General features: G+C 55.1%; 1 protein-coding gene across 1 annotated transcript; it reads left to right on the plus strand.

Moving 5' to 3' along the window:
- Positions 1-1,266: 1,266 nt before the first annotated feature.
- RNF4 (ring finger protein 4) lies at positions 1,267-18,826 on the plus strand. The gene is made up of 8 exons (XM_004617402.2): positions 1,267-1,403; positions 9,104-9,229; positions 11,751-11,865; positions 13,088-13,167; positions 16,170-16,179; positions 16,412-16,571; positions 16,849-16,897; positions 17,101-18,826. The coding sequence occupies exons 2-8, from the start codon at positions 9,221-9,223 to the stop codon at positions 17,248-17,250; spliced, it is 573 nt and encodes a 190-aa protein (XP_004617459.1). The 5' UTR covers positions 1,267-1,403; positions 9,104-9,220; the 3' UTR covers positions 17,251-18,826.
- Positions 18,827-27,790: the final 8,964 nt, after the last annotated feature.

The following is a 27,790-nucleotide window of genomic DNA, read 5'->3' on the forward strand; positions in this document are numbered from 1 at the left end:
GGACCAGATGTGGTGGCCAGATGGAGCCAGGATTGGGGCATGCAAGGCAAGTGCTTGACCCCTGCACTGTCTTTTCAGCATCATACACTTACTCCCCCTCCCCTGCACTATCTTTCAGCATCCCCCTTCCCCCCGCACTACCAGAGTTTCCCCTTTACCCCTGCACTATGTCCCAGGGATAACTTACCATCCCCTAGCCCACACTCTCTCTCAGGGACCCCTTACCCCCACACTATCTCTCGGCATCCCTTCTTACTTCTCACATGATCAGGGTTCCCTTACCCCCACATATACATATCAGTGCCCCCTTACCATCCCCCCCACTATTTCTCAGAGACCCCCTTATCCACTGCACTCTCTCTCTGTGTCCACCCTTACCCCTGGCACTATGAGGGGCCCCCTTATACCCCCCTGCACTATTTCTCAGGGACCTCCTTACCTCCCCGCACTATCTCTCAGGGACCCCCTTACCCGCCCCCCCCACACTATTTCTCAGTGACCCCCTAACACCACCCCACTATCTCTCAGGGACCCCCTAACACCCCCCACTATCTCTCAGGGACCCCCTTACCCCCCTGCACTATCTTCTCTCAGGGACCCTTACCGCCCCCCCCCCCCCGTCCCCGCACTATCTCTCAGGGATCTCCGTACGTACCCCTCCCCCCCGCACTTTCTCCATGTCCCCCTTATCCCTCGCACGATGAGGATGAGGTACCCCATTACCTGCCTTACACTACTCTCAGGGACCCCCTGACCCCCCTCCCGCACTGTCTCTCAGGAACCCCCTTTAAGCTCCGCACTGTCTCTCCGCGTGCCCCCTTATCCCCGCACGATCTCTCGGCCTCTGGACACTGTTTTCCTGTCCAGTACAGGGGGCTGGACCTGGGCCTTCCACAGTGGCGCGGTTTGCAGGCCAGGACCGCGGGCCCTGTCCCACACCCGGCCTGTGTCTCGGGAATCGGGCGTCCTGGGCATCCCAGCGCGTGCTCGGGTCCGTGGCCACCGAGGCCACCGAAGCCACCGAGGCCGCCGCCCGCCGCCCGCCGCCCGCCGCCAAGGCCTGAGCACTAGACTCGCACCACAAGTCCCGAGAGGCCTCGCGGTTCTCGCGGGAAAGCGGGCGCAGGAGCAGGCCAGAGGGGGCGGGGCCGGAAATCGGCGCGTCTCAGAGCGGTAATAGATGATGCTCCTACCCAATGGGGTTGAAGCTTCACCGCAGAGCGCGGCGGCCAGGGCGGCGCGGCCAATGGGGATGCGCGGGGGCGGAGCCGGCGCCCCGGGAGCGGAAGTGGCTCGCAGTTGCGGCGGCGGCGTCTGACTGGAACGGCTCGGCTCGGTCGCTCCGAGGCTCTCCCTCGCTTTGGGTGTCGGCCGCGGCGCCCGCGGGACGAGATTGACTCCAGGTAAGGCCCGGCGTCGCGGCGAAGGCCCGGTGGCCGGAGACGAGCCGACTGGGGGGCATGCGGGGCTCCGCGGCCTGCAGAGGCCTCTTCGCCGCGGCCCAGGAAGCGGCCTGGGCGCGCCGCGACCCCGCGCAGGGTCCGCCGCCCGCCCGCCGCCTCCCGCCCGCCGGCCATGGTCGCCCCGAGCCGTCCTCGTCGGGGCTTCGCCCGGGTCCCGGCAGTTGGGAGGGCGGCTGCGGCGGCGCCGTTGCGCGAGGCACTGGGGAAACTGAGGCCCGGAGGGCTGCGACGCTGCCAAGGTCACTGGCGGGGCCGGGCCGGGCGGGCGGGGGCGCGGCCGTGCGGCCCAGCCAGGGAGGAGCCGGCTGAGCGTCGTTGCACCCCGCTCGCGTCGCGGCCTTTGTGTGCTCGCGCCGCCGCCCCTCCGCGCGGGGGTCTGCTGGGGCCGTGGAGCGCGGACCCGGCTCGGGCGCGGCGGGTACCGGTCACTGGTGGAATGCGGGAGCCTGGAGGCGAACGCGGCTCGGAAACCCCCGCGCTCCCGCTGCGCCCCCGCCGCGGCCCCGGTGGGCACCGTCTCGGTGCTCGCGCCCACGTGCAGCTGGCGAGGACGCTGGGCCCGGGCCAGGGCGTCCGGGGCTCAGGGGTCGTTTCCGGATCTGGCCTTTGGGATCTTTGGGTGGGGTTCGGCCTCCTTTGAGGCCTAGCCCCGCGGCCACCGTTCCTGGAAGGTTCTCTCCCCCGCACCCCGCGGGCGCGCTCCCGCCAGGTGAGTGGTGCTCCCCTCCGTGCGGAGCTCGCTCCCGCAGGCTGGCTTTGTTGCGTGCCGGGTCCCGCATGCCCGGAGGATTGTTGTGGTTGTTTGTGCCGCCGCTGTAACTCAAGACTTTGATCATGGAAATGAGGCTGTTTTCGAGGCCCTGCCTGTGCCGGGCGCTGGGCCGGAGCGCAGCAGTGAACCGAATAGGCAGGAACAGTCTCTGCAGAGCTGGGGGCAGCGGAGACACTGGAACCTGGAACACAGATTGTGCAAGAGGTCAGCTGGAACTGATTGCGCAAGGCGCCAGGAATTCAGAATCTGACTTAAGGCCGCAGAGAAGCCACCACGAAGCCGAGGTCTTCAACAGGAAGAGTTACTCTGCGGGTGTGTTCTGGAAGCATCTCCGTGCTGGTAGGAGGGGAGCCAGGGGTCCCCGGGAGGCGCTTAGCAAAGTGCGCTGTTTTCTGGAAGAGGTTTGGGGCGCTCCTAAGTGGGAATGGATTCATAGGTAGCCGGTCTTGGGCTCAAGTTGCCTCTGCCCTGCCCCCCACATCAGGACCCTCAGATTTCAGGACGCCTGTTGATTTCCATGGCTGACCCCTTCTACCTCAGCCTGCTCGTTTGGCTTCTCAGTAGGTCCTGCGGAATTATAGGGGAAGGCATGGAGTGTCCTGGGACGGGTGAGCTGCGCAGGGACCCAGGGCCCTGCACGTCTGGAGTTTCCTTGTGAAGTGTGTGGGTTTGTTCTATTCTATCTTTCCAGCTTGGAGAGGCCTGAAAACATTTTAGCGTGGGTACGGTTGGTGCAGGAGAGGGACTTGGGACCATGAGGCTTCTAGGAGTCTTCCTTTAGGTTTTCAAACCACACTTTAGTAGTGGCTCAGGGTCCACTCCTGGCTCGGTGCCTAGGGCTCGGTTGGTTCCTGGGGTCAAACCCAGGTTTCAGTGGTGAGATACTTCTCTGGTCCCTTTCAAATTATTCTTTGGGGTGAGGGCCACAGCCAGCAGTGCTCCGGGGACCGTATTTGGTGCCAAGATTTGAACCGGGGTCAGCTGCGTGCAAGGCAGGTACCTTAACTCTTATCACTCTGGCTCTGCAGTGTTGTGTTTGTTTTGTTTTTGGGTTTCCTCCTGATCTGAACTCATGATGGGCTTGGGGAACCTTATGAGGTGCCCGGGATCGAACCCAGGTCGACCGGGTGCAAGGCAAGTGCACTACCCGCTGTATTGTCTCTCTGACTTGGGGTGTATTATCTGTAAACCATGTGGTCTCCTGGTATAACATTAATTGCAGAAGGAAACTGAGCAAAAGTGGCTTGACTTGATGGGTTAGATTTATTTGACATAAATTAATTTAACGTGAAGAAAAATTTGTGGCATGATGGTGTTAGTGTATGTTCATTTTTAGGAATTGCCGGAGATTGCGGATGTGAGCTGGTCTGCTCTGATTCACAGTTGCTGCTCAGGGTTACTTGCATAAGGGGGCAAGGAGAGGGAGCCCTGTGTCTGACTCTGCCAGTCTCTGGTATCTGTTCCTTTTCCAGACTGTTGTACTCTCCACCTTTTCCTGTGGTCCTGGGTGGTAGAATTTTGGACTCGTGAGCATTGGCTTCAGCCTCGTGTCCCCAGCGTTTTAACTTTGAGAATCAGGCCGCCTGCCCTGTGAGGTTTAAAGCCAGTCTGTGGCGGCTCTATGGCTGTGAAGGCCCAGTTAGAGACTGTTTAGTCTACACTGAAAGGGTAGGTGGTCTTAGCAGATCTTCTGGAGCACACCCTCGGTCGCCATCGGCACTGGCACTGTTTGTATTTTATTATGGAATCGGCTTCTCTCTGGAAACCTTGTGAACTAGCTTCTGCCGCAGGTTCCTCTCCTCAGACTGGAATTTCGGAGGTCCCTCTGTGTTAGATAGACCTTGTCTTAAAGGAGTGTTGTTGTCATTTTGGTCTAATATTTGGACCACCCAAACTTTCTCCAGATCCATAGTGAGGCTCTTTCTTATCGAGTAGTCACTGGTGTGACTCTTTTAATTTCATTTATTCACGTCTTGGTTTTTGGGCCACACCCATGGTTCTTAGTGGTTACCCGGGGCTTAGCACTCAGGGATCACTCGGGACCATCTGGGATGCCAGGGATTGAACCCAGATTGGCCGTGTGCAGTTTGCTGTACTACCTGCTGTAGTATCATTCCGGCCCCATAGTCCTTTTTATTTCCTTCTGCAATTTTCCTTGCATGCACAGCTCAGTTGACTCTGGTGCACATCAGCCAGCTTCGGCCTCTGTGTTTGAAATGCTTCCTCATCAGCTTTAATTATCTTGAGATTTTGATTGAACACTAGGAATACACTGAGAAAGGTTACTGACTGGCTTGATTTTAGTATTTAATCTAAGAGTAAGGAGGCCTGAGGCCAGAGAGGTGGGGCGCCCACCCGGCAGTGGAGCTGGCAGAGCACACTGACCAAGTTTCTGATTGTGTGGTTTGTGGTACACCAAACAGTGTGGTCATATCAGAGACCATTGATCATAAATCATCATGGCTGGTCTAGTAATAGTGGGAAAGTTCCGAGTATTTTGAATTACTAAAATGTGATAGGATAAGACCCTGCTCTTGGTAAATGGCCTGTTAGGCTCTTGAACATTGCCATGGGGTTGCCACAAATCTGCAAACCCTCATTTTGTAAAAACCGCAATGCCAAGTGTAACAAATCCAGGTTGGCATATATCCCATTTAGATTCATGGTTGTTTATAGTGTGGTAGAAGAAACAGCTGACTGGGCCAAGACGAGTGGGGGAACATAGGTAACCTTCAAGGGGGTTGTTTGGAGTCCCCTGTGATAGGTCCTGTAGCTGTTGCGCCTTCTCCAGGCTTCCTCTGCAAGTGCCGTCAGCTGACCGAGGGAACAGTCTGAACAGAATGGGAATGAGTGGCTTTGCTGCATATAATTGCACCTGTGGGCAATATTTGCTGTGTATAATTTCACCTGTGAGACCTGTGAGCCCAGGACATTGAATGCAGGGGAAACAACCGTCCTAGACATCACACATCTTAGATGCTATGGTAGAGAGGGTCTACACATGGCTCTCTGAGGGTGGGCCGGTCGGAGAGGGCCTACACATGGCTCTCTGAGGGAGGGCTGGTCGGAGAGGGCCTACACATGGCTCTCTGAGGGAGGGCCTAGGCATTTCTGAGTGGTTTTGTGTGTATATCACTGACCCAGTGTCTGAGTGTTGCATCTTTGAGTTCATTCCTTCCCGAGCCCTGTAGGACTCTGGGGTTTTTGTGTTGTTTGTGACTGCAATGGGGTAGCAGCCTCAGCTTACAAGTTGGAAGGAAGGTTGCCTTTATGGCTGGAAGGCTGTGGGTATGATCCTGTGACTATTTGGAAGTGCGATTACAACCTGTTTGGCCAATAAAACAGGTTAATTCAGAAATAACAAAAGACAGCTTGGAAAGTGCAATCTCTCTGGAGATACATGGACCCTTTCCTCCTCACAAAAAAACCTGACTCTCATATAAGGTGGGTGGGTGGGAGTGGCCTTGACCCATGTTCCAGCAGGTAGGGCACTTGCCTTGCCCATAGCCGATCACAGAATTTGATCCTGGCACCTCATATGGTTTGCGCCCTATCAGAGTGATTTCTGAGCACAGAATGAGGAGTAAGGCCTGAACACAGCTGATTGTGGCTTATAGCCAAGACATAAAAGCTCTTTTTTCCCCCTACGTTTTAGAGGGGCCGTTGGCTAGGCAGAAGGAACCTCCTCCTTCCTCATCTGCTGGAGTGGGGAAGAAAATAACTGGTGTGGGGGGGTGCACACCCAGATGGCTGGCAGAGACCGTGCTGCCTCCTCTCAGCCAAGTTGGAGTGATTGGCTGCATCGTGCCAAGTTGATTCTGGAAGTGCATGACGCCTTCCTTGCTGAGAGCCCAGAAGGGCTTGGGGTTTTTTGTTTTTGTTTTTGGGCCACACCTGTTAGTATTGGGGGTTTTCTCCTGGCCCTCTGCTTAGGGATCAACTCCTGGCGGGGCTTGGAGACCATATGGGGTGCCGGGGATCAAACCCAGGCAGATCTTGTGCGAGGCAGGGGCACCCTATCCGCAGCACTCTTGTCGGCCTCCACCCACTGGGATGTGAAACTGGAGGCTGGTTTCAGTTTGGCTTGGTTCTTAAGAACCGTCTTCCTGCTCTCCATCCTGCTCCAGGCTTGTCCTTGTCATCACTTTGGGGGGATTGGGAGTTGGTCTGCTGGTAAGCGCCTCCAGGTGCTGCCCGTACTGGCCCCTGAGCTGCACTGTTCAGGCTGCTGCAGTCTGGGGTGTTTCCCCACACAGCTGATGACCAGCTGAGGCAGGAGCTTCACGTCTCCTTGAATGGTCCTGAGACCTGGCCTGGTCCCATGGTGACGATGGGCACCTAAGTTCTGTTTTGAAGTCAATTACTGGCAACTCTGAACAATTTTGCGAGAGTCGATCCTGGAGAGCACTAAAGGGGCATGAACCGAGTGTAGGGTGTTGCCGCCAGCCTGGGCTGTTGTGACGTTGGCATAGAGCTGTACAGTACTAAGCTTGGGAAAGCTCTGCTGAGAGTGGCTTTTTTGTGGGGAAGTAGGAAGGGTGTTGGGCCACGTCTGGCAATTACTCCTGGCTCTGCTCAGGAATTACTCCTGGTGCAGTGCTCAGGGAACCATATGAGATGCTGGGAATTAAAACCTGGTTGACCATGTGCAAGGCAAGCACCCTCCCCACTGTCCTATTGCTTTAGCCCCCATGTGTGGCATCTGTACACTTATTTCAAAGTCTGTTTGGGGACACACTTAAGTACATGGGGATGGAGGACGCTAAGCCAGAGCCTGGCCCTCACTCCCCGTGACTTAGGGTGTGTTTCCCCGGAGACGCTGAGGGACCCACACTTCTCATGCTCTCTCCACCCTGGTAGAAGGAGATTGGGGAGCAGACTCAGGAGACTGGTATTCTTGTTTCATAACAGTCATTCCGAGTCCACAGCTGCCTCGTGGCCAGCGTCCTGGAGAGAATTCTGGTTGTTGGGTTAGTGGGGGCTCCTGACAGAGTGGCCAGGGGCAGCATCTGCCAGAATAGCTCTGTTCCTTCCTCTCCAGCTGAGAGGGGGATTTGGGGCCACGTCCTGTGTCCACCTTGCCTCTTTTGCTTCCCATGGCCACCAGCTCTTTTCTCTATAGTGTGTGACTGCTGCCTCCACTCGGACCCTGCCAGAGGGGGCAGCACCTGGGAGCCTGTTGAGTCCCTCTCTACAGCACTCACAGTGCTGGTCTAGAACATTCTTCCTTTCTCTACTTCACCCAGCATGCTTGTTGTTGCTTGATAATTCTGTTGACTGGACTTCCCCGTGCTTGGTTGTCAGTGACCCACTTGCTCTTCATTCTGGAGGACCCCTCCTTGCACCCCTAGCCTGGCATCCCGCATTCCTGCACAGGTGCAGGGCTCCACCTGTTCCTCTGAGTGGGCACAGCACTCCTCGAGCCTTGAGCTCCCTAGCACCCTGCACCCACAGTTCGAGTTGCCACCCCTATGGCAGTGACCCTACTGGCCATTGTGCCCTGACCCTTGGCGGAGATGGCCTGGGTATTTGCTGGGCTTTTGGGAGGAGTTTCTTCTGGTCCTGGGGGCCCTGGGGTCACATTGCCCTGCTTAGTCCCGACTTCTGAGAGTCATTGGTAGGAGACTTGGGGTGGCTTACCCAGCTTCTGATCATTTCTACTTATGCCCTCCCCTGCTCACACCTGGCACAGCTGAGAGCAGAAGGGACCGCCGAGTTCCGCCATGGGGACTCTGAGCTCTCTGCTCCCTCAGCTTGTCACCCTGTTTCTGCTCTTTGTCCTGGTCTGCCTGCTTCTTCTGGGTCCTTTAGCAGGTGGCCTAGGCCTTCCACCTTCCCGTATCCTCTATCTTTGTTTCTTACTGTCCCCTAAGAAATAGCCCAGATTTGGTGCCTCAGAGATAGTACAGGAGGTAGAGCCCTTGGCCTTGCATGTGGCAACCCAGGTTCTATCCCCAGCACTCCAAGCACGATGCGAGCCCCCACCCCCCGTCGCACAGCCCTGTGTTCTCTAGAAACAAACAAAACAAGCAGAGAAACAGCTGAGACTTGGAACAAATTGTGGGGAGGGGGGGCGTGTTCCTGGGACAGCTCCCAGGGGAGACAGATCGTGACGTGTGCCCCAGGAGCGTCTGCAGCAGGCTGGGAGCAGGCTGTGGAAGGCCCCAACCCCCCCAGTGGAAATGGAGGCACTTCCTGGGAGCAGTATGGGGGCAGTCCAGGGTCTGCTGTGGGGGGTCTGAAAGTGTCCTACCTGTCTCGTACCCCCCAGTGGCACTGAGGCTGTCATGCCTCCCTGGGGGCTGGGGCCAGGGGCCAGGTGTTAGGTTAGGCACCAGGCTCTTTCACGTGTGTTTCAGGGCAGGAGAAAGGTGGGGGTCATTGCCGGCTCAGCCCGAGGACTGCCACTGCCACGGGGCTTGGGTACGCCACAAAGTGGAGGCTGGCCCTGTCAGCCGCTGTCCATGAGCCCTCACTCGGCTGCACCTACTGCCCTGCTGAAGCCTCGCGCCTCCTTCCTGGGAGGTATAGGCATGCAAACGGCTGAGCAGCCGCCATCTGCCACAGGTGGCACTGAGGTCATCTTCCTGCTCTGTCCACCCCCCACCCCCCTCAGCTCGCCCAGGACAGCCCTGCCCTTCTGTCACTCATTGGTGGCCGGCACAGGGTGGCTTGGGTGGGGTGACCGTGATGTTGTTGAAAAACCAGAGACTCTGGTCCTGCTCTGTCCCACTCTTTGTGGGGTGCTTTGGAGCACATGTCGCAGAGCACAGGAGCACCTCAGGCCATGACAGGCTGTGTGTGTGGCTCAGGACAGCCCTGGCCTGGCCAAGTGCTGGGGCAGACCTCAAACTGGACTTTGTTATAGGACTTGTGGGGACTGGACATCTGGCTGCCCGTCTGCCTGGGCCAGAGGGAGGATGCACCAGCAGCACGTGCACGGCTGAGACACTTCCTACAGACTCCGCGGCCCGGCCCTAGCATCATGAGTACGGTGAGTTTGCTCAGGCCCAACAAGGGTACTAGGAAAGTGCTTCTCTCCAGGCCGGGTGGGCGTAGGCTCATTTCCATCCCTTCCTTGGCAAGGCTTTCCCAGCAGTGCTCAGAGCTCCTCTGTTGTTCTGCTTAGTGCTGGGACCATGGTTCAATGCACGGCCCTTAGCGGGGAATGCAGCTATGGCCAGTGGTGTTAGGACCCGAGGAAGGCTGCCTGAGGGCACCTGCTTCAGTTTCCCTCTGTGCTCCGATGTCCCTTTGGATCTCAGTAGCTTCTGGAACCAGATGGAGCAGCTCAGGTTCTCTGTATCCTCGGTGTGTGTGTGTATGTGTGTGTGGGGCTGTGTGGCTGTGTGTGTGTGAGCGCGAACAGTGGTGGGTCTTTATTCTCTAGTCCCAGAGGGGTGTGTACTATGTGTGTTTTGTGGGGGATGCTCTGTGGGGGGGAGGTGTGTGTATATTGTGGGGGTGTGTGATGTGAGTGGGTGGGGGTAGGTGTGGTGGGTGGGTGTAGGTGTAGTGTTGTGGGGTGTAGTGTGGGGGGTTGGGTGTCATGGGTGTGTGTGGGGGTGTCCGTATGTGTTGCATGTGGGGGGTATGACCAGTGAGGGTTCTGGCCGTCCTCTCTGCTGCCTTTCTTGGCTCTCTGCTGGCCTCCAGTGTGTAGCCAGGCCCAGGATTGCTGTTGGGACACACAGGCCTTTGTGCCCCTTTTGAAGACAGGTCTTTCCTTGTCAACTCCTGCAGTTCACTGCCAGGGATAGGCTTGGGCCCCGGTATGAAGCCATGAAAGGAACTAGCGTGCTCACATGGTACATGACAGTGGCAGGGCTTTGAACTCAGGGAGTACTCATGGTGGGACTCGAGGACCAGATGTGCTGGGGATTGAACCCAGTACACTACATGTAGGACAAAGTCCTGTGACCTCTGTACTCTCTGGTCCCTGGACAGCCACCTTTTTGTTTGGGTGGCGCTTGTGGTTTATTAGTTAGTTAGTTAGTTCTTGGGGAACCATGTGGTGCAAGGGATTTCATCCTGGCCGGCCACATGTGCACAGCCTGAGTCCTGCCCTCGGCCATCTCCCTGACCCGTTTCTGTGCAGAAAAGAGGGCTGGGTCAGACTCACCAAAGGAGCGTGCTGCGTGACGCTAGCACTGCGGCCCAGCGGGGCACCGTGAGGCGGGATCCAATGGCTGAGCACCGCCACAGCAGGGTCCTGTGTATACTGGGTCAGCAGGAGGACTTGGGAACATCCATGTGTCAGTGTTTCTCAGCCCTACTGAGCGACAGCCACCCTTGAGTGCCAAGTAGGGGACTTGGAGGAAGAGGGTCTGTGATGGGGGTGACCTCTGAGCAGCCCTGAAGACTGCTCAGGACCCCCCAGCACAGCAGGCCAGGGAGACCATGTGGAGGCCAGTGTGGAACGTGGAGGGGCTCTGAGCAGCCAGGCAGAGGTGGGGCCGCTGCAGTAGCCTGTGGGCTGCCAGCCTGGTACAGTGTACTAAGTACGCAGCCGGTGGGGCCTCTTGGGGTACTTGCCTCTTTCCCCCTGGCAGGGCTAATCCTGGGTCCTTGTGAGCAGTCCCACAAGGGTAGTTGTTGGTATCCAGACTCAGTTTTCCCTGTGGGGTGGTGGGAGTTTTTGGAAATTTGAATTGTTAGGGTATAGAGAGGAGCTTGGGCAGCAGGGCCCATCTCCTACACGTGTCCCTTGCTCTCACAGCAGCTGAGGGCACTGGTATCCCGTGCCAGGGAGAAGCGGGACAGGGCAGAGGGAAGAAGGGGCGTAGGAGACCAGGAGTGCTTTGGCCAAGTCCTGCAGGCAGGGTGTGGGTGAAAGGGGACTCTGGGGGCTTGTCTCCTAGAGCACCCAGGCCTCTGAAGGGTGGTCTTGAGTGTGGAAAACTGGTGGGGCAGGTAGTGGTCTGTAGGGGGCCTTGCCGGGAATCCCGCTCTCCACACCAACGGGAACTCCAGAACTGAGGGCACAGCCCTGGGACCCACCCTTGAGACTGGGGCTGGCCATGCCAGGTTGGTGGCATTGTTGTTTGGGTTCCTGGGAGCCATTGCAAGTGTGAGATCCCTGGTGCCCCTGCGGCCTTGCGTGCGGGGTATGTCACAGGAGCAACGTCTCAGTGGAAGCGGGACCAAACCCTGACCAACTCCCGAGACACCTGAGGATCCTGGCTGAGAGACCTGATGGTTGCAGAGAAGAGATTTGCTCCTCAGAATTATGGAGGCTTTATTTCTGTCAGAACACAGCATTGCCCCCACACTGGGTGGCTGCCTTCCCCATGCTCCTCACTGAGCCTGCCTGCTCCTCCTTCCTCTGACAGTGACACAGGGATCACAGACATGCCGTGAGGGCGGCTGTGGTGCTCCCATCCCCGTGTAGTTCCGGGCGCCCTTCCGTGCTTGTGGTGTGGTCAGAGTAGCCAGTGGGTGGGGATCGCCCTGAGCTCCAAGCCTGCTGCGCTGTTCCTCCAGCTGGGAGCTCACTGGACTGTTTGTTTCCTCAGAGAAAGCGTCGTGGTGGCACAATAAATTCCAGACAAGCCCAGAAGCGAGCCCGGGAAGCCGCCCCCACCCCTGAGATGGCTTTGGAAGCTGAGCCCATAGAGCTCGTGGAAAGTGGTGAGACGGCGTCGGGAGACGGGAGGGGGCGCTCAGGGCTGCGGGGCGTCTGAGCGGCCACTGCTCCCCTAGAGCCCCTTGGGTCCCTGTAACTGTTGCCCAAGGCTGTGGCCCCGCTGTGAGTGTGCGGCCCACGTGGCTGTTGTGACCTAGTTTCAGTGTCACACCTGGAGCCTGATGAGCAGATTGTGCCTCTCTCACTCCAAAGCCTCTGTAGGTCACAGAACCGACTAAGCTGCCTGCGGGTTCCAGGACTGGCCATGGGGTAGTGGCTGCCCTGCGCCCGCCTTTCCGTCTGGATGCCTTCTCCTGTTTGCCTGGGTGCTTGGCTTCCTCTGAGCTCTTTCCAGAAGTAACACACTTGCCCTGGAAGGCCAACAAGAGTGTGGGGAGGGAGCAACAGGTTGGGGTGGCCTGTGCCCTCCTCGGCTGTGCCCTGGGAAGTCGTGAGCTTCGAGGGACCTGTTAGCACTGCTATTGCCAAGCAGAAGCTCTGGTGTGAGTGGGCACCCCTGGAGTGTGACTTGAAAAGAAGCGCCAAAATCCTGTCCCACTATTAAGGGCTTCGTTCTTTTTTTTTTTTTTTTTGCTTTTTGGGTCACACCTGGCGATGCACAGGGGTTACTCCTGGCTCTGCACTCAGGAATTACCCCTGGCCGTGCTCAGGGGACCATATGGGATGCTGGGATTTGAACCCGGGTCGGCCGCGTGCAAGGCAAACGCCCTACCCGCTGTGCTATCTCTCCAGCCCCAAGGGCTTCGTTCTTTACCAAGAGCCAGCCAGCCTTGCATAAACCCTGCAGGACAGCGGCTGCAACGGGCTTTCCTTCCGGGCAAGGTTGCAGGAACAGAGCATGAGGTGAATATGCTGAGGGTATCAGAAGGCTCCAAGCCCTGCCTCAGCTTTCCAGCCTCAAGGCTAATAGGACAGGTGACTGGGATTCCTGTCTTTGTCCCTGTCGCCACAGCTGGGGTTCACAGGGGCGTGCGAGCGTTGCCGGTTTGTTGGGGGCCCCGTGGAGCTTGATGGAGAGCACTCTGCCTTGAGGTGCAGAGTCCAGTGTGGCTTTCCCACAGATAGCCCTGTGACCCGGCAGTGTGAGCGTCATCACTCCACAGGGTGGACTCCTGTGCTGATGAGCCTGTGTGTCTGTGTGTGAGGCCTTCCCCTGGGGGGAGGGCTGGAGGGGTCCTAATGCTGTTTCCTTGTGTCAATTTAAAGCTGGAGATGAGATCGTGGACCTTACCTGTGAGTCATTAGAGCCCGTGGTGGTTGACCTGACACACAATGACTCTGTTGTGGTAAGTTGAGGGTGTGCGTGACCTCCCTAGCTGGCATGGAACTTCCGCCACAGTCCCTGGTCTCCCCTCCATCAGCTGCTTCCTTCACAGCCTCCCTGACTTCATGGGGTGTGCCATGCCTTGTGGGGGGGATATTGTGACTGGCAGCTTGAGCGTACCACCCATTATCCATTGGGAAATGGGTAATGGGTGGCACTACCTGGGCAGCTGCAGCCAGCACGGTGCCCAAGGATGGGGTGCACAGTGGGGGGCCCAGCAGTCTGATCAGGGGTGAGTAGGCCTGCATCCCATGCGCCCCTTTGGCATTTTCATTCCACTAGGATGTGCTAGGAGTGGAGAGGGGGCAGGTCAGGAAGGCGGTGGCGCTGCTGCAGGCTGTTGTGTGCGGGTTTTGGTAACACCCCCCACCCCAAACCCCTGTGTTCCCGCTAACTGGTCTTGGGTTATCTTGTTACCCCAAACTGTAGAGATTCCCAGAGAAGCTATGAGACTTCAGAGGAAGGGTGGGGACAGCAGTCTCGCTAGTCTCAGAGGGGGCACTGCCCTCAGTTTATAATAGGGTAGCCGTCATGCACACATCAGCCCCCTTCCACAGTGCAGACGTTGCTGGAATCTAGTCTTGCCCAGCATTGGACTAGATCATGGCTAAGTGCTTGGTTCCCAAATGGACTGGGAGTGACTGGAACTTTCTAAGAGAGGTTGCTTTGGGATTTGCTGGAAGTGCCCTACCTAGGCCTGACTGGTGGGGTCTTTGCTTTTTGGGGCCACCACACCCAGCGATTCTTAGGACTCACTCCTGGCTTTGCACTTGGGAATTAGTCCGGGAGGGACTTGGGATCCTGTGGCATCTTTTCTCTTTGTTATGTTGGTTTAATTGGTAGATGAAAGTTTGAGGCCACTTTCCTGAGTGGGATAAGCCAGTCTGCTCTGTCTGGGAGTGATGCTGGGAAAGGAGGTGGGTGTCTGTGTGCATGTGTTAAAATGCTCTGCCTTGGGGGGCTGGAGCAATAGCATAGCCGGTAGGGCGTTTGCCTTGCACACGGTCGATCCGGGTTCGATTCCCAGCATCCTATATGGTCCCCTGAGCAGTGCCAGGAGTAATTCCTGAGTGCAGAGCCAGGAGTAACCCCTGTGCATCGCCGGGTGTGACCCAAAAAGCAATAAATAAATAAATAAATAAATAAATAAATAAATAAATAAATAAATAAAATGCTCTGCCTTAGATTGTTCCCTCATTAGTTCAGAAGAGTGTTACTTCTTGTCTCTTGGTCTCTCCCTATTGTGCTTGGGGAAGGGGGCGTGTGAGGCAGGGGTTCTAACTTGGGGCTACTACATGCAAAATATGAATTCAGCCAAGGGGTCAGAGATAGCACAAGTGAGGCACTTGCTGTGCACATGGATGACTGCATAGCGAGCCCCACCGGGCTGACCCTGAGCACAGAGCCCGGAATAGGCTCTGGACACGGCTGAATGATGTCCCGTCCTGATGCCCCAAGGATCAGTTGATTCTCCTTGGAGCCTGTTCTGGACGGTTGATGGTGTGATGTGTGATGCTTCCTCAATGCTGCCCTCCACCATACCCAACCAAAGGCGGCTAGTGAAGGTTGTGCCCAGGTGAGGTGGCTTGTGGACGCTGTGCTCAGCTTAGGTAATTAGTGAACATGGCTGAAGCGCCTAGTGGGTGCAGTGTCTGGCTGAGGCCGCTAGTTGGCGCTATGCCCAGCAGAGGTGGCTAGTGGGTGCTGTGCCCTGCAGAGGTGGCTAGTGGATGCTGTGCCTTGCAGAGGTGGCTAATGGACACTGTGTCCAGCAGAGGTGCCTGGTGGACGCTGTGTCCGGCAGAGGCTCCTTGTAGGAGGCATTGCTCTGCAGGTAGCAACTGGGGAGGCATTGTCCATGGATTCAGACAGTGCACATGTAGCCAGGTGATAACAGTGCCACCACCTCTGGCTCTTGAGGCAGGAGTGGGTGGTGCTGTTGTGCTGCACAGTTACTGGATGCCAGCGACTTCTGTGTTTGAGATTTTTGTTGTTTTGTTTTTGATCACACCCAGCAGTGCTCAGGGATCAGTCCTGGTGGTGTGTGTGGGGTCATATGGGGTCATATGCCAGGAATCGAACCCGGGTTGGAGAGTGCAAGGCAAAAAATGTTAACCACTAGGCTATTTCTCCGCTTGTGGCTTCTGGACACTGACTGGCCATGGCTGGGCCTGCCACGTATTACTCTCTTGGAGGAGCCTCCCGGCGGCCTTTGTGAAGCAGGGGCCTGTGCTCACCCATAGCCGGGAGTCTCTGGCCTGGCCCACCTGAGGCCAGGACCTGGCGGGTATGAAAATAGGTGGCACTACGGCCCTATGGCTTAACGTTGGCCCCACAAAATGGGCGTGGTGTTCAGGGCCATCTCGGTGGGGTGCGCGGTGCTAGACCTGCTATACCTTTTTGTCTCAAAGCTGCCACTTCACGCCTGAGCCCCGAAAGGGCCCTTTGGGGTTGGCTGGCACATGTGGGGTTCAGGATTTGGACAGACACAGCTGCTGGCAGGTGCCTGTATCCAGTGGAAGAGTTGCTCGGTACACTCAGCCCTGCACACTGAGTCTTGCAGCGAGTGAGTGGGAGAAGGGTCAGCACCTGTTCTTGAGGGCTGGGCTGCAGAGTGCTGCTGGATCAGGCCTGCTGTGAGGGCTCTGCTCTCGAAGCTGCCCTCTGTTGGCACTGGACGCTGTTTGTGGTGAATACCCTGTCTCTGCGTTCGCCTGCATGCAGCTTGAGTAAGGGTGCAGGTCACGCCTGGCCCTTGGGCCACGGTTGGTGTCTCCTTTGTCCTTACAGTAGCAGGGCCATTTTTGGGGGTGGACAGTTATTTGCCAGGTTACAGTGTGGCCTGGTGGGGAGGCAGCCCCCAGGGTTTCTCCTGGGAGGGCAGAGGGGATGGATGGGCACTGGGAAGAACTGTGACACCAAACTGACTGTGCCTTTCTCTTTTCTCTTTTCTCTCTCTCCAAGATTGTGGATGGTGAGTGTCTTCCTGGCCTTTCTCCTCGGGTTGGTAGGGCCCGTGTGTGGGGTGGAAGGAGCTGCAGGCGGGCCCCAGGAGTTGTGAGGAAGGTCCCCACCTTGGACAGATGCTTGCATGGGGTGGGGCCTCTCGGGGTGCAGGGCCTTCCTCTGGGGTGCAGACAGCCGCTGGGTGGGGGAAGGGTAGCAGTTGGCCTGGCCTGAATGCGGCCTCACACCTCGCACCTTAGAGAGAAGACGGCCCAGGAGGAACGGGCGGAGGCCTCGCCAGGAGCAGACTGACAGTTGTGTGGTGAGCAGTGATGACGATGAGCTGTCCAGAGACAGAGATGTGTATGTCACCACGCGGACTCCCAGACACGCCCGGGATGAGGCGGCCACGGGGCTCAGGTATCAGCCGGCACTGCCCTGCTGCTGCGTGTGCCTGTGCCCCGCCCCGGAGTGCTCAGTGCTGAGGGCATGTGGGTCGGGCAGGAGATGATGCTGCACCCTCTGCTCAGTCTGTGAGGCCTTCGCTTGCTGGGACAGAAATACCAGAGGGTGCTCCTGGGAGCACAGGCTGGGGGTGCTTGCACTAGAGCATTGTTGTCAGGCCTCTTCTGATGCTCTGAGAGCGAGCACTGTGGGGTCTGACACAAGCCCCTTACACGGAGCCTTGTGCTTTCAGGCCATCCGGGACGGTCAGCTGTCCGATCTGCATGGATGGGTACTCAGAGGTAAGTTGGCCCGGAGCTGAGGGGCTGCCTGCTGCCCTGTATAGTCCTGGTGGGCTGTGGTAGGCTGCTGTGGTGTTGGGAACTCTCCCTGCGCTGCCGTGGCTGTGACCTGTGCCAGGACCAGCTGCAGGGTCCCGTTTCCCTGTGCTGACAAGACTGCTGTGGGAGGGGCCAACATGGACACTCAGCTGTCTGTTTTCCAGATCGTGCAGAATGGGCGCCTCATCGTCTCCACAGAGTGTGGCCACGTTTTCTGTAGCCAGTGCCTCCGCGACTCCCTGAAGAATGCTAACACTTGCCCGACCTGCCGGAAAAAGATCAACCACAAACGATACCACCCCATTTATATATGAGCTGTGCAGCTGCAGGGGAGAGAGTGCGTGCGTGTGCGTGTGCATGCGTGTGTGTGTGTTTGTGTTTGTGTGTGTGTGTGTGAGTGTGTGTGAAAGAGAGCGAGGGTGAGAGAGAGAATGAGAGAGAGAGAGAATGAGAGCGAGAGAGAGTGAGAGCGAGTGCTGGCCAGCTGGCCGGCCTCGCCAGAATGCCTGCCTGCCTTCAACTCTGAGCTCCAAAAGACCATTGCAAAGCCAGCTTGGGTTATGGAAATTGCTCTTTTCCCCACCCTCGTCCTCCGTGTTTCCTCCAGTCTGAAGCTGGAGGGGCCATCAGGCACTTTGGACAGAGAGTCATGGCTCAAGGTGCCTCGAGAGCTGCACCCTTGCCTGGGACTGTCCCACCCGGGGCTCTGTCTGGCGTTCGGGCAGTGGTGTCTCAGCTCAGACTTAATGAGAGTGCCCAGGTCTGCCCTGTGGCTCCTTCCCACAGTGTGGCTGTGCAGGGTTCTACGGAGCAGGAGAGCCGGTTTCTCAGAGCGACCATGTGCAATAAAGCAGTTCTGGGCCCACTGTGGAGTCCCAGAAGACGGGCGGGGAGTGCCCCGGTGAGGGTCTGGAGTGGCCAGTGAGGCAGGGTCTGTGTGCTGCCTCCTGTCTGTCTCTGCTCTCAGGAACACCACATGGCCATGCCAAGGACAGGATGGGGATGGTATTTTTGATGACGTCTGTCCTGGGTTCGCCTTCTGCTCTCATCCCAGTTCAAACTGCCTAATGTCTTCTGAGAGGTGGTGGTCATAACAATGGCCTTCGCCGCCACCCATCATAGCTGCCCCCGAGTGTCAGTTTCTGAAGTGTCCAGCCCACTGTGGCTTTTTTGGCCACCCCCACTTCTGGACTCAGATGTGTGAGCAAGAAGGTGAGATGAGGTGGCCCTCCAGGGTGGGGAGCCAGCAGGACCCTGCCACCTGCACCCTGGTCCAGAGCTTCATCCCAAGCCCAGAGCCTTCCTGGGAGACGTGGAGTGGTGAAGGCCGTGCTCTGGCTTTGCAAGCAATAAGCGACCTTCAGTTTTCCCTGAAGGAGCAGGGACTTGGCACAGGAATCACTTTAGCTGGGCGGAAGGAGTGTCCTCTCTGTGAAGAGTTTGTTCCTCACTCTGGCTTTGAGCGTGAATGCAGGTAGTTTTTGTACTTAGAGAGCTGCCATTGGTCCCCTCACTCCCCCACCCACCCCTGGGTGGCGCTGCCATTTGGGTCTCCCAGGCTTGGGGGGAGTTCTCTTGGGTTCGAGCAGTGCCAGGCTTCAGGAGCCAGGATGACCATGCCACCAAAATCTCCTTTAAGTTTATGCTGACAAATGGTTGACTGTATAAGTTTTTTCACTTTCTACTAAATTAAATTGGGAAAAATAGTTTCTACTCTTTAGAAACTGCAAAATAGGAGAAGGTTGAAGAGGAAAACTCCTTTTTCCCCCGCTTCTTGTACATAGTTCAAGTCTTTCTTTGTTCCATTTAAACTGCACCCATGTAAGTCGTTTTCTTTTGGACTCCTGCTAGTGTTACAGACGGAAATAAAACCGGTGGTTTGACCTCGTAGCTTGTGTCTTCATGCACTCCTTGGAGGGTCCTGTGCTGCTGCTGCGTTCCCAGGTCTGCAGCCTCGGATGGCAGGGTACTTCTGGGGGTGCACCCTGGCCTTAGGAAGGGGAGTGATAGAGGGGTGTGGGCCCGGGCTGGAGGCCAGGGGTTCTGCGGCCCAGGAGAGGAGCTGGAGACTTGGGGTGGGTGGCTATGGGGTCAGAGAGCAGGTGACACCTCAGACAAAAGACCTGCCTGGGGTTGCACATGGTGTTTCCGGCTCCCTGAGCTGCGGGTACCTCCCACGGCTGCCTCCTGGGGTGTCCATTCCTGAGCCCGGAGAGGTGCAGTAGCTCCTGGATGACCCTCCTGGGCCCCTGGGTGAGCAGAGAGCACACTCCAGGTGTGCGGGAGTGTGAACAGGTCCCCACCCAGCTAATGTGGGCATTCTTCATTAGTTGGGAGTGCTGTGGGCCTGGGTGCTCCCACGTACCCAGGTCTGCTGAGCCAGGCGGGGGCCTCCAGAGCTCTGTCCTGGCCATTGACAAGGCCCTGTCTGACTCAGCCTCCTGCTGGCTCCCTTTCTGGATTTTTTTTTTTAATTTTAAAGAATTTAAATTTTGTTTGGTTTTTGGACCATACTCAGCAATTCTCAGGGGTTACTCTTGGCTCTGCACGCAGGAATTACTCCTGACAGTGCTTGGGCAGCCATATGGGATGCCAGGAATTGAACCCGGGTTGGCCGTGTGCAAGGCAAGCGCCTTACCTGCTGTACTATTGTTCTGGCCCTTCTTTCTTGGACATTGGCTTTTTCTCATTGCTATGTGGAAAATCAGTTTTGTGGAGGTTTTTAGTCTACTACCCTTTTGAAAAGGCTCATTTGCGTTCTGCAGAATTGGCGCCATTTCCACATGTATAGCCTGAACTCTCACCCTCTGGCCTCTCAGTGGCCACCTACACTGGTTTTGTTTCTGAGTGAAGCCAATTCCTGGCAGTGGGACTGGGGGAGTCGCCCTGAATCTTGTTCCTGCAGTAGCTCCTGAGTGGTTATTTCCATTAAAGAAATTCTTCGATTTATATTTTTCCCTTTTTGGTTTTCTGGTCACACAATGGTGCTCAGAGCTTCCTTCTGGCTCTGTGCTCAGGGATAACTCCTGGTTGGATTTAGGGAAGATTATGGAGTACCAGAGATTGAACCCAGGTGCGGACTGTGCAAGACAAGTACCCTCCCTGCTGTTCTGTCTCTCAGGCTCAAGTTCACTTTATCTTGTGTATTGTAAAATAACCATTAGAGAGGACTGCTAAGTGAATGTGACACAGCAAATGCTTACATGAAGATACAGGATTGTGGACACCACCACAGTGACCCCATCCTCCACCTTGGGTAGGAAGCCCCAACTCTTACCCAGTACAATCTGCTATTTTTTGAGTATTGGTTTAGTTCGGACTGGAGCGATAGCACAGCGGGTAGGGTGTTTGCCTTGCACGTGGCCGACCCGGGTTCAATTTCTCCGTTCCTCTCGGAGAGCCCGGCAAGCTACTGAGAGTATCCCGCCTGCATGGCAGAGCCTGACAAGCTACCCGTGGCATATTCGATGTCAAAAACAGTAACAAGAAGTCTCAAAATGGAGACGTTAACTGATGCCCGCTCGAGCAAATTGATGAACAATGAGATGACAGTGCTACAGTGCTACTGTGTTCTTGAACTTTTTATTGATGGAATCATTCACTGTTCAATTTTGAATATAGGATATCTTATTTCAGCATGTTCCTGAAATTTCTTCCTGTTGCATAGCTTACTTCCATACCCTCTTTATTGCTACACCATGTTTCATTGAAGACTTATGAAACTAACATGAAGTCTTCAGATGTATTTGACTTAACTCCCCTTTTTCAGAAAAATAAAAACACTGAGTGTCATCCTGGAAATCTCCTTTAAGGGAGCAAACAGCCACTTTCTATTTTACCCAATGTACCTACTTCTCCCTGGATGGTTCCAGTGTCCCCTGCTCTGCCACCCTGGAAAACACTGCTCTAACTTAATTATTTGGGGCTATTTTAATATTTTTGATATTATGAGCCAAAAGAATATATACCTCTATTCTATATCCCTCAGTGCAATTTTGTTCACACATCTAGTGGACAATTTCTTTTTAAAATATTTTATTAGTGAATCACCATGAGGTACAGTTACAGACTTAACGAACTTTTGTGCTTGCGTTTCAGTCATACAATGGTCAAGTGCTCATTCCTCCACCAGTGCCCATTTTCTATTTTTATTTGCTTTTTTTTTCTTGAGGGGGGTCACACCTGGCGATGCACAGGGGTCACTCCTGGCTCTGTGCTCAGGAATTACCCCTGGCAGTGCTCAGGGGACCATATGGGATGCTGGGAATTGAACCCAGGTCGGCCGCGTGCAAGGCAAGCGCCCTACCCGCTGTACTATCACTCCAGCCCCCCTACTTTTTTGTTTGCTTTTTGGATCACACCTTGCGATGCACAGGGATCACTCCTGGCTCATGCACTCAGGAATTACCCCTGGCGGTGGTCAGGGGACCATATGGGATGCTGAGATTCGAATCCGGGTCGGCCTCGTGCAAGGCAAACACCCTACCCTCTGTGCTATCACTCCAGTCCCACCCCTTTAAAATTTTTTTTTTTTTTAATTTTATGCTTTTTTCTTTTTGGGTCACATCTGGCGATGCACAGGGGTTACTCCTGGCTTATGCACTCAGGAATCATTCCTGGCGGTGTTCAGGGGACCATATGGGATGCTGGGAATCGAACCCGTGTTGGCTGCGTGCAAGGCAAACGCCCTACCCGCTGTGCTCCAGCCCTATTTTATGCTTTTTAATCGAGATACCGTGAGAACAGTTACAGGGCTTTCAGGATCAAGTATCAGTCATACAATGATCAAACACCCATCCCTTCACCAGTGCACATGATCCAGCACCAAGAGCCCCAGAGACCCTCCCTCCCTCTGCCTGTGTGGCAGATGATTTTCAATTAACTCTCATTGCTATAACATTCAATTTTTTTTTTTTTTTTTTTTGCTTTTTGGGTCACACCTAGCTATGCTCAGGGGTTATTCTTGGCTTTGCACTCAGGAATTACTCCTGGCAGTGCTTCGGGGACCATATGGGATGCTGGGGATCGAACCCGGGTCGGCCGCGTGCAAGGCAAACGCCCTACCCGCTGTGCTATCGATCCGGCCCCAATGACATTCAATTTTTGACCAAAAACTCACCATCGTTATTTGGAGTTTTCCCCCCAACAGTCAGACCTGTCAGAATGGCATCATTAGAGCGTACGTTTTCTATTGTTGAGCATATGATGTTGCATGGTCATGAAATTGGCCACCTAGTTTTGGGATTCTGGTATAAAGTCCAGAGGTATTTCTGCCAGCAGCCGCTGCATTCTGAGATTGGTTTGTGTGCCTCTGGGATCATGGCTGTTCGGGAGTGGGGGAGCTGTTTGTGGGAGGCCGCTGGGGTCTCGTTTGGGCAGGAAGCAGGGCCGGTTCTGGCCCCCTGCCCCCATCGCGAAATTCCCCATCTGTCCCATCACTGCAAGCTCCTACCTCTCTGTTCAGTTGACACAAAACAGTGGTGGTTGCCATGCTGCTGAGAGGGAAAAAGGATGGGGACAAAAACACTTTCCCATCCCGGGGCTGCATGGGACTGTAGTTTAGTTCAAAGTCCACGAGAGTAGCTGCCAGCAGCCTTTGGGTTTCTGTGCCTCTGGTATAATGGCTGCTTAGGGACCACCCCTACTTGTTTTTAATGTGTGATTACTTATTCTCTATTGTTAGGAATTTGGCAATGTCTTGAGGGGAAGGAAAACTGTGTGCTGGACTCTAGGAATTTGCTCCTTTCATCTGGCCTCTTAGTTCCCATTAATGCTCTGCATCTCAGTCCAGTGAAGACTGGACTGCCAATTGTCTCGGCTCCCCACTTTCTTGTTCGAATGTCATTGTTCTGCTCAGACAGTATGGCACATCCCCGTGACCACTATTCCTGTGTTGCTTGTGGTTATAGTTGCCACTTACTCATCTTCCTGTTTCAAATGCCTTCAAAGAGCAGGTTTCTCCTCAGCACTCCCATGCATCTTTGCTGTCACTGCTTCTCTTTCTTTTTTGTCCTACTTCCTGTATCACTTAATTTGACCTTAAATCTCTTCTACTGGGTTGTTAATTTATCTTTTTTCCAGTTTCCAAGCTGCTCCATCACAGTCAAGCTTGGGACATCTTTGAGGTGCCATTTGTTTTGAGATGGAGGAAACTTAGCCTCAGGCTGTGAAAAATAGCCCTAGTGTGAAGGTTTGCTTGTTACAGTCATAGTCCTTTCACTGGAAATATGAGGTGTCTCTCCAAACCTGCCTGTCTGGTAGGATGGCAGTGTAGCTAGCTAGTCCCTTCTGCATTGCATAGGATTGATTTCCTTTCAAAAGTTTCCAGGCTTTAGCCACCATTTCCCAAGAAATATTAGAATTAAAAAAAAATTTCTTTTTTCTTTTTAAGCCATACCTGGTGGTGTTTGGGGTTTCCTCTTGAGTGTTTTCAGGGTTCTGCAAGGGGTGCCAGATTGAACCTGGCTCAGCTGTTTGCAAGGCAAGAGCCTTACCTGCTGTACTATTGTGCCAGTCGTGTTAGGATATTTAAAGAGATTTTTTTCATAAGTATAACTTTTAAATCACTATCACTGTCATCCCGTTGATCCTCGATTTGCTCGAGCAGGCCCAGTAACCTCCATTCATCCGAGCCTTGAGATTTTAGCAGCCTCTCTTTACTCATCCTTCCCAAAGGTACCATATTAGAGGCTCTTTCAGGGTCAGGAGAATCAGACCCATCATTGTTATTGTATTTGGCATATGAATACTCCACAGGGAGCTTGCCAGGCTCTCCAGTGTGGGCAGGAAAACTCTTGGTAGCTTCCCATGTTCTGAGAGGGAGAACTAGGCTATAAGATGTCGTTTCCTGGAGCTTGGTTTTATAGTTGATGGGATTACACAACGAAGGGGGCAGTTTCTGGGTGTGACCGCCTAGCTACTAGAAAATGGGGGATCTGGGCGGAAGAGGCCCAGTCCCAATCCAAGCAGGCTTGGAGGTCTCAGCCCTGAGTCCTGCATACGTGGGCTCCTCTGCCGGCTCCTTCATTGCGTGAGGCTTGTTTGAATGTGTGGAAAAGGGCCTTGAGCATGGCTGTGGTTGGGTTCTGGATGTCTTTGGCTGCTGGGGCTAAGGGTGGGGAGGGAAAATCACCCCCCCCTCCGAGGGGCCCTGGTGAAGACAGCCAGTCCCAGTTTGGGGGCAAGAGACACTTCGTCGCTCTCTTCTAGGAGCTTGGTTTTATAGTCTCTGGATGTTGGCTGTTGATGGGATTACATGGCGCCGGGGACAGTTTCCGTTAATCCTGAATGATTTCGGTAGTTTCATTTGGGTTCACACTATTAATCGTTATCCTTGGTAGACTCTTCTAGTCCTGGGTTGGAGAGGTTGTAGAGGGGAAGAGGTTTGCCTGCATAGTGCTGACCCAGGCTCAAGTCCTGCCTGGCATTGCATCTGGTGCCCGAGCACTGCCTAATGTGGCTCCAAAACAAAAGCAATCTGCACACCCAGCTTCGATAAACTGAAGCACAGTCCATTTATCTCTGGTGGTCCTCAGACTGTACCAAGCACTACAGATAGTATGTTTAGCTTGTACGTTACAACTGAGGGGAATTTTAACATGTATTAGCTAAGCATGGACTGGAGCGATAGCACAGTGGGTAGGGTGTTTGCCTTGCACTCGGCTGACCCGGGTTTGATTCCTCCATCCCTTGGAGAGCCCTGCAAGCTACTGAGAGTATCCTGCCTGCACAGCAGAGCCTGGCAAGCTACCCATGGTGTATTCTATATGCCAAAAAACAGTAACAAGTCTCACAATGGAGACGTTACTGGTGCCCGCTTGAGCAAATTGATCAGCGGGATGACAGTGCTACAGCTAAGCAGTCAACATTTTTTTTTGTTTGTTTTTGCTTTTTGGGTCACACCTGGCAATGCACAGGGGTTACTCCTGGCTATGCACTCAGGAATCACCCCTAGTCATGCTCAGGGGACCATATGGGATGCTGGGATTTGAACCCGGGTCGGCTGCGTGCAAGGCAAACGCCCTACCCGCTGTGCTATCTCTCCAGCCCCATCAGTCAACATTTTTTAAAAAGGGGAGATAAGGGGGGCTCTGACAATAGCCAAGAAAAAAGGCTGATGGAGTATGTGGTCTTGAAACATTGCATGCATGAAACCCAATCATTAATTGGAAACAAATCAGGATGGCCAAAATAAATTTTTTTGTTTGTTTTTGTTTTTGTGGCATACCTGGCGATGCACAGGGGCTACTCCTGGCTCATGCACTCAGATTACTCCTGGTGGTGCTCGGGGGACCATATGGGATGCTGGGATTCAAACCCAGGTCGGCCGCGTGCAAGGCAAATGCCCTACCCGCTGTGCTACTGCTCTAGCCCCGGCCAAAATAAAATTTTAAAAATTATGCACATCCAAAGATGATTAATAAAATAGCAAGGTTACTGATTTATTTTTTGCTGGTGAAAAATTAGGACAGGCTGTCTAGAACAATAGGATGGGTAGATCCCCGGCACCCCAAATGGTCTCCCCTTCCATGAGTGATTCCTGAGCCCAGAACCAGTAATAAGCTCTGAACATTGCTGGGTGTTGCCCCAAAACAAAAATACAAAAACAAGAAAGGTCTTCTAAATAAAGATTATTATATTACATTCACTGGTTATATGTAATGTACTTACTAATTTTCCTTATAAGTGTATGTTACCAGTACATACTTGTCTTGGTTTATTTATTATGCATGAAAGCAAATTAAAGTTTCAGACTGACAAAAATTGCTGACCTTGGCTGCCTTCTCACGCAGCCAGTGCCTCCATGATCATGAGGTCATCTCCTTATCTTACCGCTGAGGCTGGTCCTGTCTACATCATACTCAAAGCCTAGAGAGTGCTCACAAATGGCACCAACACTTCCCTTGCAGGGACTGAGTTAGGCCCCTTGGGGTTTATGTGGGTGGGCCCTGTTCAGTCAACAAATGCTCAACACAGAAAAGCCTGGGCAGCCTTTGAAATGAGCCGGGGCTTTTTTTCTACCTTTGCACTTTAAAGTTCAACCCTTTCTGGGCTGGGGGCTGGCTCTGGACAGGATGTATCCAGATCTACTTCTGGTGGATCCATTTTCACCTTCAGGGATACGTTAGGGACAGGAATAGTGAGAAGATTCCTCATCAGACATCAGCTAATAGAAGCAGGACCAGTGATGGACATCCAGATCAGGTCCTCAGGTAAGGCCTTGGTCCTGGGTGTTACTTTCGTTTTTAGCTTTCTTTTCTGGAAGGTAGTGAGACTTGGGGTGACTGTTTTATGTCTTTGCCTCCTCCCTCTGCCAGAGGGGCACCCTGGCCATCTGTCTGGAGTGTTCTGGCCCCATTCCTGCACAAGAGAGTGGTCAGAGTTCAGTCCCAGGGGCTGGGTGATAGGTACAGTGGGGCAGGGCACTGGCTTTCCATGCGTCCGATCTGGGTTAATCTCTGAACCAGAACCAGGACTAAGAACTGAGTGCTGCTGGGTGTGGAACACCTCCCTCCCCACCCTCACCCCCACCCAATCTGGGTCCTTTCATGGCACTCCCACTGCATTTAGATTTGAGATTTGCAGCTTCTGCTTTCTGGCTTTTTCAGGTCCTAGGGCCAAGCAGCATATTTCCCTGAACCAGTGTGGTGTCACTCATAGTGGCTTCGAGAATGACAGGTACAGATTCAGCTCATTTTCTCAGATTTTTTTTTTGGCTCCAGACTCTCAAGACACACTGGTACCACACCGTGCTCTGCTTAGAATTCAAGTCACACCTGATCTTTCTCTAATGGGGTGATTCTGGACAAGTCCCTCCAGCTATGAGATGAGACCTGTTGGTACCTGACAGTTGGTACCTGACAGCACTCAAGCCGAACCTGGATTCTGGGTGGACAGCCTGAGGGGCCACATGCTTATGGCAGTGCTCCTTTCCTCGCCCAAGATTTCTCCGGACAATGGAGAGCACAGGGTGTGTGGGGAAAGGGAATATGCCTGTGGGGTGCCCACTCCCGAGCTCGGCGAGATGAGGCTCGTCAGTCACCCCCAACTCCCAAGTTCAATGACCGGGTCATTGCAAACCTGGAGAAATGGGGAGGAGCCTTCATAAGCCCCACGCTGTATGAGGATGGGGCGGCCTTGGGTGAGCCGGGCTGCTGAATATGGGTGGTCCTCCTGCCGACACCCGGGGCTCAACTCCGCGCACTGGGGTTCTGGAAGACAAAATGGCATTTGCAAATAGTGGCCCTGAGGGGCTCCGGGCTCCAGCAAGGGGCTCCAGTCGTCCGTTGAGCCGCCACGGTACCTGGGGCCGCTGGGGACAGCATGGAGTTTTCGGAAGGTGCAGTCCCCGCGGACGTCCCGGGGTGGGTGACGGTGAGGCCTTCCGGGCCGAATCGGGCCGCGGAGCCCCGGCGGCCCAGACGAGGACAGGCGGGGCACGGGGACCGGCTGGGTAGGCTTCACGCCAACGGCCTTGGGTGTCGGCGCGGCCCAGGGCTCGTGCATCGCCCCCCACCCTGCCCCACCCCACCTCACCCCGCGAGTCACCTGGACTCGGGCGAACGGGCCGGCCCAAGGTCACAGAGCTGGCGAGCGCAGCCGGCGGGTTCGAACCCGGGCCGGGCCAAGGTCATTGGCCACTGTCGCTGGGCGGCCGCCGCGCCGACCACCACCCCGCGCCGGCTGGTCGTCGCGGGGGGGCGTCCGGGAACAGGCGGAGTAGCGCGGCTCCCGCGCTCGGTGGATCCCGCGCGGCAGACGCGGCCTCGCGCCGGCCCGGGCCCTCCGCCCAACTACGGCTCCCGGCAGGCCGCGCGGCGCGGGCGGGGCCGGGCGCGTCGAGTGACGTCAGCG

This window comes from Sorex araneus, chromosome 5 (genome assembly GCF_027595985.1).
Source record: "Sorex araneus isolate mSorAra2 chromosome 5, mSorAra2.pri, whole genome shotgun sequence".
Classification (NCBI taxonomy): domain Eukaryota; kingdom Metazoa; phylum Chordata; class Mammalia; order Eulipotyphla; family Soricidae; genus Sorex; species Sorex araneus.

Bases quoted from the DNA above. Each gene is read 5' to 3' on its own strand.
- RNF4 (XM_004617402.2), top strand. The intron at 16,572-16,848 runs GTATCAGCCGGC...TTGTGCTTTCAG, and splicing joins GAGGCGGCCACGGGGCTCAG to GCCATCCGGGACGGTCAGCT. The intron at 16,898-17,100 runs GTAAGTTGGCCC...TCTGTTTTCCAG, and splicing joins GCATGGATGGGTACTCAGAG to ATCGTGCAGAATGGGCGCCT.